The sequence below is a fragment of the Rhincodon typus genome, chromosome 28 (genome assembly GCF_021869965.1).
Source record: "Rhincodon typus isolate 14 chromosome 28, sRhiTyp1.1, whole genome shotgun sequence".
NCBI lineage: Eukaryota > Metazoa > Chordata > Chondrichthyes > Orectolobiformes > Rhincodontidae > Rhincodon > Rhincodon typus.
In genome coordinates this window covers 4091392-4107365 of record NC_063359.1, presented here as the reverse complement: position 1 = coordinate 4107365, position 15974 = coordinate 4091392, and the positions used below count along the sequence as shown (strand labels likewise).

The 15974-nt window shown below is 41.6% G+C and overlaps 2 protein-coding genes across 4 annotated transcripts in view; one reads left to right on the top strand and one right to left on the bottom strand.

Moving 5' to 3' along the window:
* Positions 1 to 7826, top strand: part of slc31a1 (solute carrier family 31 member 1) — a 55442-nt gene extending 47616 nt beyond the window's left edge. For both annotated transcript variants that reach the window (XM_048613448.1, XM_048613447.1), the window contains 2 exons: positions 2432 to 2600; positions 3628 to 7826. In XM_048613448.1, coding sequence (XP_048469405.1) covers positions 2432 to 2600; positions 3628 to 3829 — 371 coding nt within the window. In that variant the 3' untranslated portion in view covers positions 3830 to 7826. The remainder of the gene's footprint in view (positions 1 to 2431; positions 2601 to 3627) is intronic.
* cdc26 (cell division cycle 26 homolog) lies at positions 6307 to 15936 on the bottom strand. 2 transcript variants are annotated; one of them, XR_007265038.1, is made up of 3 exons: positions 15762 to 15936; positions 10632 to 11031; positions 6307 to 9685 (listed from the first exon to the last, which is right to left on the bottom strand). XR_007265038.1 is itself a non-coding variant. In XM_020521488.2 (2 exons), the coding sequence occupies exons 1-2, from the start codon at positions 15840 to 15842 to the stop codon at positions 10858 to 10860; spliced, it is 255 nt and encodes an 84-aa protein (XP_020377077.1). In that variant the 5' UTR covers positions 15843 to 15936; the 3' UTR covers positions 10504 to 10857. The 2 variants fall into 2 exon arrangements, 1 of the variants encoding a protein (XP_020377077.1); XM_020521488.2 differs by lacking the exon at positions 6307 to 9685 and having other exon boundaries at positions 10504 to 11031.
* Between the last annotated feature and the right edge of the window lie 38 nt (positions 15937 to 15974).

Here is a 15974-nt window from a genome sequence, read left to right as displayed (position 1 = left end):
TAAAATTCTGAAAAGGTTTGATGGGATAATTGCTGAGAGTCTAGTTCACTTTGCTAGAGAGTCTAGCGCTGGAACATAGTCTCAATGTAAAGGTATGGCCATTTTAGACAGATGATAATCTGTGACACACTCTAGCCCAGGGTATTGTAAATGCTCGGTCAATAAGTACCCCTTAGTGACTATCATTAATATATTTTTGGAGTTAGGCTGACAGGGCTTTATAGTGAAATGAGGAATTGATGTTGAGGTTCTATCATGGTCTTAATGAATGATGGACCAGGCTCAAACATCTGCACTGTCTACCCTCACTTCAATTTCTTTGGTTCTTGTGCTTCACCTAAAAGACCAAACCACTGCCAATGCAGCCCTCCTTCAGTACTTCATTTGAATATTGGCATTGATTATGTGCAAAGTTTGGGTTACGCCAGAGCAAAACAGCTTCTGATCTCATTACAGCCTTATTTCAAACATGGACAAAAGAGCTGAATTCCAGGGGTGAGGCAAGAGTGACTACCCTTAACATCAAAGCTGCATTTGACTGAACGTGGCATTAACATGCCCTAGCAAAACTGGAGTCAGCGAGATTCGGGGGAATACCTTGCTGATTCGAATAATACCTGGTATGTCAGTCATCTCAACTTCAGGACATCTCTGTAGGAGTTCCTCTGGGTGTCCCAGGGCCAACCATCTTCAGCTGCTTCATCAATGACCTTCCCTCCATCGTAAGGTCAGAAGTGGGAATGTTCACTGTTGTTTGTACAATGTTCAGCACCATTCGTGACTCCTTAATACTGAAGCAGTCCATGTCCAAATGGTCAATTTGCAGGTTTTGGCTGACAAGCGGAAAGTAGTATTTGCACTGCATGTGCTAGGCAATGACCATCTCCAACAAGGAGAGTCGAAACATTGCCTATGACATATTGCTGAATCTCTTGTCAGCATTTGGAGATTACTTTAGACCAGAAACTGAACTGGAATAGCCGTATAAATAGTGGCTACAAGAGCAGGTCAGAGGCTAGGAATACAGCAGCGTATAACTCACAGCCTGACTGCCCAAAGCCTGTCCACCACCTACAAGGCACAAGTCAGGAGTGTGATGGAATCCTTCCCACTTGCTTAGATGAATGCATCTCCAACAACACTCAAGAAACTTGACACCATCCAGAACAAAGCAGCTACTTGATTGGCAGCTCATCCACCAACTTCATTATCGCACTGTCAATCGTCACTGCATTGTGGTAGCAGCAATGTGAACTATCCACAAGATGCACTGTAGAGCTTCAGCAAGACTCATCTGATAGCATTTTCCAAACTGTCCACTGCACCCATCTGGAAGGGCAACAGGTACAAGGGAATACCACCACCTGCAATCTTCCCTCCAAAATACTCAACATTCTGACTTGGAAATATATTGCCATTCCTTCTGTGTCACTGGGTCAAAATTGTAGAAGTCCCTCCCCAACAGCAAATCAACTGCAGTGGTTCAAGAGTACAGCTCACCAACACCATTACCACCAACATCCTCCCATCCCCCAACCACCACCACCACCACCAACATCCTCCCACACCCCAACCACCACAACCATCACCTTCTGATGGATGATTAATGCCAGCTCAACCAGCAAAAGCGCACATCCACTGAATGAACTTTTGTAAACCTGAGTTGATGTTTGAAACCCAAAACCTTCTGATGGCGAGGAGAGTGTGAGTAACGCTAACTGAGACACAGCAGAACAGACAGACTGAAGCCCCAGGTCATTGTAAGCTGTGCTATTAATCCTGATTCTCTGATTTCAGGTTCACATGTGAAGAATAGTCATAAGTGAGATACGTGGAGGTCACTGCCACTCGTAGAATTAGTATTAGTGTGTGTGTTTAAAAGTTTAGGAGGCACCTTCCATCAGGTGGAAATGTAGAGGGATGTAAATGTTCTCTGTTGTAGATATTTTCTAATGAAACTATTTAAAGATGTTATTACACACTTAAAGAGGAGGTAGGACTTGAACCTGGACCTCTTGGCCCAAAGCTTACCACTGCATTATAAGAGCCCTTGTTCTCTGTGGTAAGCTGGCTGGAGCTGGAATTGGTCAGAGCTTTGTTATTTCTAGATTTCACATGACCCAATCTTCCAATGACCAAGACATTTCATTAATTCCAGATTGTCACTGTTATCATTTAGTTTTTTTTTTAAGAAAATACTCATTTTGCAGCTTCTGGATCCAATAGCAACAGTTGAGATTGAAGGTAAGAATTGGTGTTTTGTCACCGTGTGAGCTGAGGTGCTCCTGCCGACCTTTCTCTCTTCCATTCCTGTCCCTATGACATAGTCTATGCCTTTGTTAAATCATTCCTAACTATGTAGGTCAAGCAAATTGCCACATTTCTAGATTGCTTAACCTTAATCTTGCCTTTGCTCATTTGTCTTCTGCAGGGATGGTCGGTGCCTGCGTGGTTGTCTTCCTGTGTGCATTGGCTTACGAGGGGCTGAAAATCAGTCGAGAATGTTTGCTTCGGAAATCGCAGGTTAATGTTCGTTATAATTCCATGCCTGTACCTGGACCAAATGGGACAATCCTGATGGAAACACACAAAACTGTTGGGTGAGTGATGCAAAATACACATCGAGATTTGGTACTCACCTAGAAAGGCCAGGCTATTTCAGGGATGGGAAGATTGGTACTACAATTAGCCTTAGCTTTGCATCTCCCACAACACACCGCCATCAACTCTGGTTGCTCAGTTGCAGTTTCTGGAAACTGCATGTCCTCCTATCAATTGTGGACAGGCCTGTGCTGAGATATTGAGGAGTGGCTCATTTCAGTTGAAGGTTGTTCAGGTTTGGGTGAATATCTTCAGTGGAGGGATGGGGAAGACACCAAAGGGCGGTAACTATTGAGCAATACTGTTAGTGTAAATTGCTTCCAGAACATGGAACATAGAACTGTACAGCACAGGAGCGGGCCCTTTGGCCCATGATGGTGTGCTGAACGTGATGCCAAATTAAACTAATCTCTTCTACCTGCCCTTGGTCCATATCCCACCATGCCTTGCATATTCATGTCCTTATCTAAAACTCCCTTAGACACCCTTATTGTGTCTGCCTCCACCACCCCTGGCAGCATGTTCCAGTCTCCCTACCACTCTTTGTGTTTAAAAAAAACTTTCCCCTCGCACCTTAAATGCATACCCCTTAGTTTTAGACATTTTCAACTCTAGGAAAAAGATTCTGACCGTCAACCCTGTCTGTGCACCTTTTTGCACCTCTTTTCTACTTTTGGCTATAATTTAAAGCAAAATATTATTGGGAAATGTGGCTAATTACCTTCTACAGGGAGGCACCCCAGTTTGGGCTTCAATTTTGGATTTGGTGAACAGTGGTCAGACTTTGATGCAGGAAAAACTGGCCATCATTAAATATACCACAGATGGCATATTGCATTTTTATGTGAATTACTTTCTCGTCCGTTCTAACCCTAACTTCACATTGACTGAACAACTGAGGTGGGGAAAAGCAACATTGAATAGGGTGGAAGCAGCAATTGAATAGGGTGCTCATAAAACTGTATCACTTGTTCATTTGACCCTAAAGAGCTGGAGTTTTTCACTGACTGATCCCTTTGTTTGCAGCCAGCAGATGTTCAGTGTGCCCCACCTCATCCAGACTTTACTTCACATCATACAAGTGGTCATCAGCTACTTCCTCATGTTGATCTTTATGACCTACAACGGTTACCTCTGCATTGCTGTGGCACTGGGTGCAGGTGCTGGATACTTCCTCTTCAGCTGGAAGAAAGCAGTGGTGGTGGACATCACTGAACACTGCCATTAACGACAGCAGTGAGCAAATTGCACTCCCCAGCACTATGATCTGCCAAGCGGGAAATGACCATTCAGCCAGTTTAAAAATACAGACAGACACCGGGGATCCACAGACATCGGGGACACACGCAGACAGACGGACACATACATGGACACAGACGGACACACACAGACGGGGCCAAATAAATGCTGGCACCCCCTATACATATACACATTACTCTGTTCAGACTCCAGTTGAAGGATCGCTGCTCAAATCGTTTTCTTTTGAGCTTCACGCCTTAATTGCTGCCAAAGAGCAGGTTTACACTTTTTTCAGAAACCTGAGGCATGATCTTGGGTAATGGTGCTGGAGCGGCCACTTCGGACTTCATGTATAATGAAGTGTGCTAAGAATCCTAAACGATGAGCCATTGCTTTACCTGGAGTTGTTCATGAAATCTTTACAATGTCATCTTCGCTCAGATGGAATTATGTAAAACTCTAGTCACTTCAAGCTAGCTAAATGAATTTCTGTTTTAATTGTAGTTTCCCATAGTTCCCACAGTTAAAGTGAGCAATAGTTATGGCCAAAACCATATCTTTCTACACTGATATGGCATATCAGTTTGTAGACAGAAATGACATAATTAAGTGAGGATATGAAGTCACTCTGTGATTTTCTCCTGTCAGTATAAGTGAATAGTGAAGCAATTTTTGTTTTGCAAGGATTAAAATTTTTTAAAAAATAGAATTTTCAAATGTGTTATACAAAGCTGAATACTATCAGGACCAAGACTTAATGATGATCACTTCATAAGTAGTTCTTTTTTCAAACAAAAAGACCTCCTCTCCCTTAATAAAATACTCAGTAGCATACATAATGTTAATGGCAAGAAATTGTATTTGTTTGGTTCACATCAAGAATATTTGATTTTTTAAATGTAATTGTTCACTTTTTTAAAAAAAAAAGTCTGAATACAGAAATGCATCTGTATTGTCTGCAATTTGCTTTCCTGCCCACAACCCCATCCTATTGTTCAATCTCCTGGTTCTCAAAATTGATGCTTGGATCCTTGATTCATAATGTTTTTTATTTGTGCTGATGGAATTGTAATTTAATAAGAAAATTATGTATTGATTCCAGGTAGATATATGCTGTTACCTGGTGTTTATGGTAGGAATTTTCCTCACTATTGGTTAGCAGAGTATTTGTACTTGTATTCATTGGAGGACTGGGGAGAGACTCCTTTCATGGTTTTTTTGGGTGCTGCTGGGCCTGCACAGATACATATGAATGGAACAAACTTGCTCAGGACCAATAGGAATGAATGGACTGGTCCTCCGGAATCTATTTTTAGAAATTTGATCAATTTTAATCAACTGGTGATTGTAATCCAGAGCAGCTCAGAAATTGTGAGGGAACTTTAGGTTTTGCCAATTATATTAATTCGAATGTTCTTTTTTGCCGTGTTTAGTCGAGGAGAGCCGGGGGAGTGGGCAAGGAAATGAGTTCAATCAGGTCCTTAATTCTACTTGATAAGTTTCAGTGGCAGCTGTGAAGGTCTCTAAGATCAACTTGATTAGTTCCCTCTTCTTTGGCTGGCATTCAAGGATCACAAAGCAATGTGTGAATGTGGAGACCATTTGGCCTAATTTAGATTGTCATTTTGCAGAAACCTGCTGTTCTGTCAAGATGGCAATGAGTGTTTAGCCTGTTCCAAGTCATTTGATGTACTGAGATTCCACAAGTGTTGGCTGGTTGCCTCTACTCAAGTAGCCTTTGCAATTGAGTTTATAGGTTGCTCCAGTAAGGGGATCATTATAGTTCAGGCTGAATATTATTTGCATCTAACGTCTATGTACATGTACTTTCCCTTAAGATAGTGAGCTGCTTGGCTTATTTCCATAATCCCACCCATTCTTGATCCAACAATTGTGGATGCAGTACATTACTCTCACCCAACTGAGATCAGTGACCACATGGTTGAGTAAGATCGTAGATAATGCATTTATCCACTGTGTCACTAGACAGTTATAAAACCTGGCATAAGAAAAAAACATAGTAAGAATCTAAAGAATTTGAAGATTCTAGACTGACTACCCTGATTATTCCAAAAATTTTGGATCTCTGGTGTCTTGTTGTCACCAAGTCCATCAAAGCATGACACCTTAGAAGATCTTCAGTGTTTTGAAATAAACACTTGCATTTTCTGAAGTTTGCACTGTACTTGACACAGTCAATGGAGATGCAGCTCTCTGTTGTGTGACCATGCTGTTTTTTGGACTTCTAGCAGCCCATGAGATTTGGGATGTTGTCTGGAAGGGTCACGTCCCACACCGAAGTCTCACCTCATTGGTTTTAATTTTGTTCACTAATGTTGTGTTGATTCCCCACCAATCTTGGCAGTACTTATCCTCTGTCATGTTCTTTTAGTCTTGCTTGTATTTCCCCAACAAAATTGATGTTAAATCATGATTAACAGAAGGAATTATGAGGTGGTGCTACTGTTTAATACCTGAGTTACAACTTTAATCTGATCAGCATTAAATTGTTTCAATATTTTTGTCTAGTGATAGCCCCAGGACAGAGTTTCCAGAGGCACCGCTAAGTAACACTATTATACTCTCTGTAAAGTGAGAGCCTTTTTGTAAAATGGTACCAGTTAGGTGTATACTTAAAGCTTGCTAATGGGGCCATTGGGGTGGGAATGACACAAACCTTTGAGCAGCAGTTGGTTAATTAAAAAATTATTTTGAGGGCTGTGTTTGGAATTCCTCATCTTGCAGAAAGTAACTTTTTCATATTAGCTGCATAGAGTGTCACTACACGACCTGACCATATGAACCAAGCCTGCAGATGAGATGTACTTTGCGTTGAGACTATCCTCCACTAACTACTTTCTCCTGGACTCCTGCTTTTATTGGGATTTTCAGTCAAGTTTTTTTTCTCTAGTTTGTACAGATTCTGGTTGCTGTAACAGATAGGAACTGTTTAAAGAGATTCTGCTGTAAAATAAAAATAAAACACAAAATGCAGGAAATACTCAAAACTGACGAGATCACTAACCTAGATGCTGTTTCTTTCTCCCTGGCTGATCCATTGTATTTCCAGCATTTTCTGTTTTTAATTTTGGACTACCTGTATTTGCTTATGTGAAACAGGTTTGTTATTGAGTCCTGAGTCCTCATTGCTTCCAATTCATTAGCTCATATAGCAGTGTCAACGAACATGGTCATCCACGTTTGTACTATAGCCACGATCCATGACACCGTAAAGTGTCATTTGGACTAACCAACAATGAATGGCAAGGTGTCCTGCATTTAAGTGCGCACACAATGTTCCTCTCCTCTGGTACTCTTAAAATATTGCCACTGAAAGCATTCCATTTCAGATTTTAAAACTCAAGCTGAGCAGAAAGAACCAATGGTATTTTTAAACTAAAACTTGGCTCGGACTGGAGCTGTGTAAGTTTGGCTTTTATGCATTTAATGTTGGAGCAGGAGTTGACAAGTGCTCTTGCTAGTTTGTGCTGCTATTTTCACATTTGTGCTCCCAGAACTGCTATTAATACAGTTGATCGTCAAAATGTGACTTAAGAGTGTATTCTCCTTCTGAAATAAATGGCAGTCACACATTTCACATTGAATATAGATAATAAAAGGATATGACGGGGAAAATATTGTAATTCTTTGGTTGTCAATCTTGTACGAGGTGTTTTTTTTTTAATCACCCTTTAAAATTTGGTAAATCTTTACTCAGCTTGTATTTGAAATTCAGTGCCTTTGGTTCTCTCCTGAAAACATGAGTAATGGTCACCCATTGTTAAGCCTTTGTCTTATAATTTGATTTCTCCGTTCTCAAACATGTTGATGATTTTCCTCCCACTCCAGCACCTCAGTGTTGCAATGTTATCTTACTGGTGAGCTGTCAGAAACAATTCTTGAGATTGTACAATGCAATTTTCTGTACTGGAAAAATAATATATTATCATGCTTATTTCCAATAAACTATTAGTTTGTCTTTTAAACTGTGTTATTTCTTGTGTTGACAAACCATCTTGGCAGCTGTAAGATCTGAGCAATGAAGAATGTTCTCTTCAAATACAAGCATCAATAAGTAATATAAATGTGTCTTCAAAGAGCAAGTGCTATAAATAAAATGCTGCAGATACATGCAAAACAGTTTATCATTTTGCTTCAACTAAGGGATTTGAAACCTGATCAGTTTGCTCATTACTCCTTTTCAAACTGTGGTTTATTCCTGGTACGCTCTGGTGAACCACTTGTACAAACAATTCCTTCCTCTACCACCAACACTGAGATGGTACCCACTCTTTTTACTAGACAGTGCACTCTAGAGATTCATTAAGGCTTCTCAGCACCTTCCAAACTTGTGATCAATTCCACCTAGGACAAGAACAACAGATACAAGGGAACACCACCACTACCAGAGTTTCCCTCCAAGCCACTTAATATCTTTTAATTTGTCTGCTCACAAATACTTTGACCTAATCAGTTTACAACCATATTTGGAATTGCTGGAATTGTTTCTTTGTTCCTGTGGCTTTAGTGATCTTGAGGGCATTGAAACACAGTCTTACTGAGAGGAGACCCCATTTTGTGCTTTGTAACTAGTCCAAATCCTGGCACCCCCAATAGCACTGTGGGTCTACTACAGCACATGGACTGCAGCAGTTCAAGAAAGCAGCTCACCACCACCACCACCTCAACACAACTAGGGATAGGCAATGACCAGCCAACAATGCTCACATCCTACAAATTAACTTCAAAAATTTGAGCAGAAAGTCCAACAGCTCATTTTAAAAAAAAAACTCAAGTGCAGCTGTGTTACACATATCCCTGTCTCTGTTAAAGTTATTTTTGAAGTTATACCAAATTGCTGACTGGTTACATGAATAATAGGAATTCAATCTTATTCCATTCCTGTTTGCTGAATGTAACCTGCCTCTATAATCCAAATATTATTGGATAGACCTACGAAAAGGATTAAGACCAATTAGGTTGGATCCATCCAGCTCTGGTACAGTCATGTACCTAATTGAACAGTGCTCATTTTAATTTCTTTTAAAATCAATCAACTTGTACAGAAATATCATTACACATCTCTGGAGCAGGTAGTATTTGAACTCAGACCTCTGCTTCAGAGGTAGGGACACTATCATCATAACAGCCCCAGCTCTAATTTTAAAGTGAAACAACCTGCTTGTGCATGTGTCTCTTTTAATGGAGGCTGCCTATTTAAACCGGTCATAATCTAATTACATCCTCTTGCCAATGAAAATGCTTTAGTGCATTTACTAGCAGCAGAAAGTAATTACTATAACAAATTTACAACAGAAAGATGACCATTGGAATTTATGTTGGAAAAGTTCACAGACACTGTGGCCAGATGTGAGATTACCAACAGGGAGACCTATTATGGAGGTATTGTCACTAGACCAGTATACCAGAAGCCCAGATTACATGGGTTTGAATCCCATGTGGCATACAATGAAATTTGAATTCAGTTAATACAATCCAGAATAAAAAATTTGCATAAGGACAGTGAAAGCACTGTCAATTTTACTCCCTTCAGTTCTGAAGAAGAATCATATTGGATTCTCCACAACCTTTTTTTCTGTCCATTGATGCTACCAGACCTGCTGAGTTTCCCCAGCATTCTTTTTTCTGCTATTGGTCAAGACAATTTAGATGTGGTAATAATATCCAGTTTGGAGTGGTGTGCAATGTGGAACAAAACGTGGAGATGGTAGTGTTTCCATGCACCTGCTGCCCTCTTCCATCTTAGCGGAGGTCACAGATTTCAGACATTCTGCTAAAGTAGCCTTGGCAAGTTCTGCAGTGTGTCTTGTTGACATTATGTCATCTGTAAGCAAAATGCAGGATAATATTTAAAACTTAAAAGAGACTGGATAAACCAAACCTCATCATAAAGTAGCTGGTGCTGATTGATTAATTGTCTGACCCAATGGAGAATAGCACAGTTTCCATGCATTTGGTTTTGACACAATTAAATGAGTCTTCTACACCTGCGTACAACACTTCAATATTACAGGCAAAGCTCTGAACCTGATCATCCAGCAGCTAATATTCCAGATTGTCTACTGTTACCCCGATGTAAGCCAATGGGGGTAGGGGAGGGAATTATAGTAAACAGCAAAGCAAATAAAGTTTAATAACAGGGTCTGTTTTACAGACAGCAATAGATTCCTAGTTAAAGGCAAGGAATATGAAAATAGTGCTGGGAAATAGTTGAATGGTGGAGCAGCTAAACAGCTAACTCTGCTTTCATGTCCCTAAACTGCTGTTAGCAGAACTTGTGGCCAAAACTGCAGCAAAACCTGGCCAAAGCAGGGGATTTCTCCAGTAAAGTATGATGAATAGAGAACAGTTACAACTGATACGTATGAAATCAATACCAGCCATTTCCAACAATGAGATCTCTGGGTGTGATTGATGGGGAAAATGGTCCCGACTTTCATCTGCATTCAAGAGAGGTGTGTCATTATTTGCAGCCCTAACCATCTCATCCATAGACTGTGCTGAATGGAGATGTGAGGGAACAACAAACCCAGAATTTTCTGATTGCTGCTATTTTAATGCTGACAGTATTCTATCTATGAAAGTAATGCTGATCAGAAAATCTAAACTAATCAATCCCTTTTACTCTATTACCACAAATCATTTCAACTGGAAAAATAATAGGCATGTTTATTATCTTAAAATAATCCACTGAGTAAAATCCAATATAGTGTGATCATTGGAATTCACAACATAAGTCATTCCTAAAAAACGAAGGATCAGCTCATTACCTCTTTATAAGACACTTGTGGAAATATTTACAGAGCGCATGGCTAGGTCAGTGATTTTCACACCATTTTATCTTGCATTTGGCACTGTCCTTAGCAGGAGAGTCAGCTGGGCACCAATTTTGCCAAGAGCAACACGTCTTTGAATTAACAATCTTCAAAATATTCAGGTCATATTTCGCAGCCTGGTGAACTTGTACACTCCATACGTGTTGCTGTCAATAGGCCATCAGTGGAGGTTCCCAAACAGAGAGAAGGGTTTGTTGATGTGAGGATTGGGTCGGTAACCAATTCGCTCATTTATCTTCTCTCTGACCTTGGCATCATCTCGTGCTCCATTTGCACTGTCCACATCACTGGAGCTCACCATGACTCCTTCCTCACGCTGCTGTTTCTTCCGATTCTGCAGAAAGACCAGACCACATTGAGGATTTACCAGGTGTGCCCACAGCTCTTAAAACACCTCAGGTGGAAATTAGACACATTGGAGCCAGAGGGGCAACAACCTGAGGTCTCACCAAAAGGTTCAGGACTGCCACACAGCAAAAACTGGTAAAACCTCTACAGAGCTCAAACATTCCCATGACAGGATGCAGGGCAGTGCAATGTTCCAGCTATAGTGGATTTAGTAATTATGGGGACAGTAAGCATTTAAACTGTAAACACAGGAGCAGAAGTTAGCCATTCAGCCCATCAAGTCTGCTCCACTATTCAATGAGATCATTGTTGATCTGATTTCTAGGAGTTAAGGCAAAGTTTAATGGTATGAGACAAGAACTTTCAAAAGAAGGTTGTTCCAAGAGAACAAATTGCTGGAGCATTGAACAGACATCTTTGTGTCCTCTTTGGCCACAGGTGAGGTCCCAGACAATAGCTAATGTCCCATTGTTTAAAAAGGGTAACAGGGATAATCCTGGAAATTACAGGCTTGTGAGCCTCACGTCAGCAGTAGGGAAATTATTGGAAAAGATTCTCAGGGAGAAGACCTATACACATTTAGAAGCAAATGGACTGATTAGTGATAAACAGCATGGTTTTGTGTGGAGGAAGTCGTGTGTCACTAACTTGATTGAGTTTTTTTGAGGAGCTTGCGAAGATGTTTAATGAGGGAAAAGCAGTTGATGTTGTCTACCTGGACTTCAGTAAGGCCTTTGACAAGGTCACTCATGGCTGACTGGTGCAAAAAGTGAAGTCACATGGTATCAGGGATAAGCTGGCAAGATGGGAGACAGAGGGTAGTGGTGGAAGGATGTTTTTCGAAATGGAGGGCTGTGAGTGGTGGTGTTCCACAGGGATCAGTGCTGGGACCTCTGCTGTTTGTGATTACATAAATGATTTGGAGGAAAACGTAGCTAGTCTTATTAGTAAGTCTGGAGATGATACGAAGATTGGTGGAGTTACAGATAGTGAGGAGGATTGTCAAAGGATACAGCATGATATAGATCAGTTGGAGGCATGGGCAGAAAAATAGCAGATGGAGTTTAATCCAGACAAGTGTGAGGCAATGAATTTGGAAGGTCAAGTACAGGTGGAAATTAAACAGTGAATGGCAGAACCCTTAGGAGTATTGTTATGCAGAGACATCTGGGTGTGCAGGTCCACAGATCACTGAAGGTGGCAGCACAGGTAGATACGGTAGTAAAAAAGGCCTATGGGATGCTTGCCTTCATTAGAAGGGGCACTGAGTATAAGAATAGACAAGTTATGCTGCAGCCTTATAGAACTTCAGTTAGGCCACATTTGGAATATCGCATACAGTTCTGGTCACCACACCACCAGAAGGATGTGGATGCTTTGGAGAGGGTACAGAAAAGGCTTACCAGGATGTTGCCTGGTATGGGGATTTTAGCTATGAAGAAAGGTTGGATAGACTGGGTTTGTTTTCACTAAAATGCAGGAGGTTGAGGCGCGACCTGATAGAGAAGTTTATAAGATTGTGAATGGCATGGATAGAGCGGAAAGTATAAGGGTTGTTTACAGGGTGGAGGGTCAATTACTAGGGGACATTGTGTAAAATCGAATATAGTACGATCATTGAAATTCACAGCACAAATCATTCGTAAAAATTGAAAGATCAGCTGAATCCTCACCTGCCTTAAATGGGTGACCCCTTATTCTGAAATTATGCTCACTTGTCCTAGATTCTCCCCTATGGGGAGACATGCTCTCCACATCTACACTCTCAAGCCCCGCCAAGAATCTTGTATGTTATAATACGGTCACCTTCCATTCTCCTAAAATCAAATGAGTACAGGCTCAACATACTCAACATCTTTCCAGAAGAACATCCTTCCATACCCAGAATCAACCGAGTGAACCTCCTTAGGACTGTCTCCAATGCCAGTATATCTTTCCTTAGATAAGGGGACTAAAACTGTTCCACAGTATTCTAGGTGTGGTCTGACTAGTGCTTATATAGTTTTAGCAAGTCCTCTCTATATTTCATTCCCCCTGAAATAAAGGCTAACATTCCATATGCGTTCACTATTAATAGCTGTACTTGATAAGTTTTTTATGATTCATGCATGAGGACTCCTAAAACCCTCTGTGCTGCAGCTTTTTGCAGTCTATTGTCATTCAAATAGTATTCTTTTCTTCCTGCCCAAGCATGTAGCCTCACAATTTCCCACGTTATATTCCAACTGTCAAATGTTTGCCTACTCACAACTTGTCTATATCCCCCTTGCGTCTTTCTCCCCTTTTCTTTAATTTACTCACCTAGCTTGGACAAAGCAAATAAACTCATGTTAGAAAATCAACACATTTCTTGAGTGTGTTCAGGACAGTTGTTTTGCAACAATATGTACTAGAACCAACAAGCAGGCAGGCCATATTAGTTTAATAAATGAGCCAGATATTCATTAAGAGCCTAATGGTGCAGGAACATTTACCAAGAGTGATCGTGGAATCTATGGTTTCCCTTTCACTCAGCCGAAATTTCATTCCTTTGTAATTTCTCTCCTCTCTTTGCTCACCACCAGAGTTCATCTTGTTCATGAGACCCATCTTGTACTCCCACAGCCCTATTCCCACTATATTACTGACCACCAACTTTCCTTCCTTGCTCACACATTAACTAAAATTACTAATGGTTCTTATCTCCTCTGGTTCTGTTCCTCTCTCCTTCAAATCTGCCATCATATTTCCCTCATCAAAAAATACCTTTAATTCCCCCTTCTTGCAAACTGCTGCCCTATCTCTGACCACCCCCATTCCAAAATCCTTTAAAGTGTTTGTGGTATCTCAAATCTGTGCCCATCTTTTCCAAAACTTGAATCCTTCCAATCAACACTGCAACGGCTCTTATTCAAGTCACAAATGACACCTTCTGTGATCATATCAAAGGTAAACTATCTTTCTTCATCCTGGCTGTGGCTTTCAACATGGTAGCCATCTTCCTCCAATTACTCTCCCTTGTCATCCAGTGGATGGGAGTAGACTGGCCTGATCCCATTCTTATCGCATCATAGCCAGGGAAACCATTGGCAATGACTTATTTCCATTCCTACAGTGATCTCAGGTGTCCCCCAGAGATCTATCTTTGGCCCCCTTCTATTTCTCACTGTACACTGTCCCTCGGCAATCAGTTTCACATCTACCTCATTACTACCTTACTTGAACCCTCCAATGTCTTGACTTTGCCTGCTTGCTTCTCTGACACCCAAGACTAAATGGAAGAAATTTACTCCAACTAAACTTTGATACTAGAGCCACTGTCTTTGATCCCTAATAAAAGCCCTGCTCCATCACCATCAATTCTTTCCCCCTCCCCAGAAACTGCTTTTGGCTGAAGAAGATCGTTTGTGACCTGGTAGCATTGAACTCTGGGTGAGCTTTAATCACATTATCTACACCGTAGTGAGAAATGAGTATTCCCATTTTTGAGGAAGGGTCATTGGACTCAAAATGTTAACTGATTCTTCCTCACAGATGCTGCCAGACCTGCTGAGCTTTTCCAGCAACTTCTGTTTTTACTGCCATCTCTGTTGAATTGTCTGACTCCATTACTGCTTCAGCTCTTCTGCTGCTGAAACCCTATCCATGCTTGTTATCTTCAGACATGACTATTGCAATGCATTCCTGGCTGATCTCCCACATTCTAAAACACTGAACTTGAGGTAATTGAAGTCTCTGATGCCTGCACTCTAATGTGCAGCATGCACCAATCCCTCTTGTACTAGTTGACCCACACAGACTACCAGTTAATCAATACCTTTATTATAGAAAATCTTCATTATTGTTTTCAAATCCCTCCACAGCCTGGACCCTCCTGACGTTCGTAATCTTCTCCAATTCTGTGACCTCCAAAATATCACTGCACCTCTAATGCAGTTTCAATATCCCTAATTTTAAATCATTCTATACAGGTTAGGCAGGAATTTTAAAAAAAGGTCCTTCAGGGTAGTAATATCTGGATTACTTCCAGGGCCATGAGCTAGTGAGGATAGGAATAGGAGGATACAGCAGATGAATGTATGGCTGAGGAGCTGGTGATGGGGAGAAGGATCCACAATTTTGGATCACTGGAATCTCTTCTAGGATACAAGTGACCTGTATAAGAAGGATGGATTGCACCTGAATTGGAAAGGGTCTAATATACTGGTGGGGAGATTTGCCAGATTTCCCAGGGAGATAGTGAGAAAACAGGACAGTCCCCAAGACTGGTGCAGATGGGAAAAGGAGCAGGTCAGACAGTCAGGAACAAAGCAGAGAACGAGCTATTACTGATGAATTAAACTGCATTTATTTCAATGCAAGAGGCCTAACAGGTAAGGCAGATGAACTGAGGGCATGGTCGGGAACATGGGACTGGGATATCATAGCAATTACAGAGACGTGGCTCAGGGATGGACAGGACTGGACGCTTAATGTTCCAGGGTGTAAACGCTCTAGGAAGGATATAAAGTGTGTGGGTGTGGGGAGTGGTGTGTTTTGGTCTCTCTTCACCGGGTCTCCTCCCGCCTAACTCGAAGCGATTTCCACTTCCTTTTGTCGGTGCCGTGTCCAGGCGATGCTGGGCCTGGCTCTGGGGGCGGACGGTGAGGGTGAGGCCGAGGCCCAGGCCCCGCCGAGATTCTGGCGGAGCGAGCCTGGAGCCAGCCTTGGCCAAACTCCTGCCACCTTGACACTCACCTCCAACTCCTTCTTCATACTCTCAAACTCCTCGATATCGTCCAGCTTCAGTTCGAGCCGGGTGGGCTTCCTCCGCAGCATTCTGCCGCTAGAAGTCACATCCAACTTGGAGGGTTCAGACCGAACAGGCCGCGCTTCGCGTCACCACCGCATGGCACACTGGGACATGTAGTTTCTGAGCCGATGGAGTGGAAATGACTACAACTCCCAGCA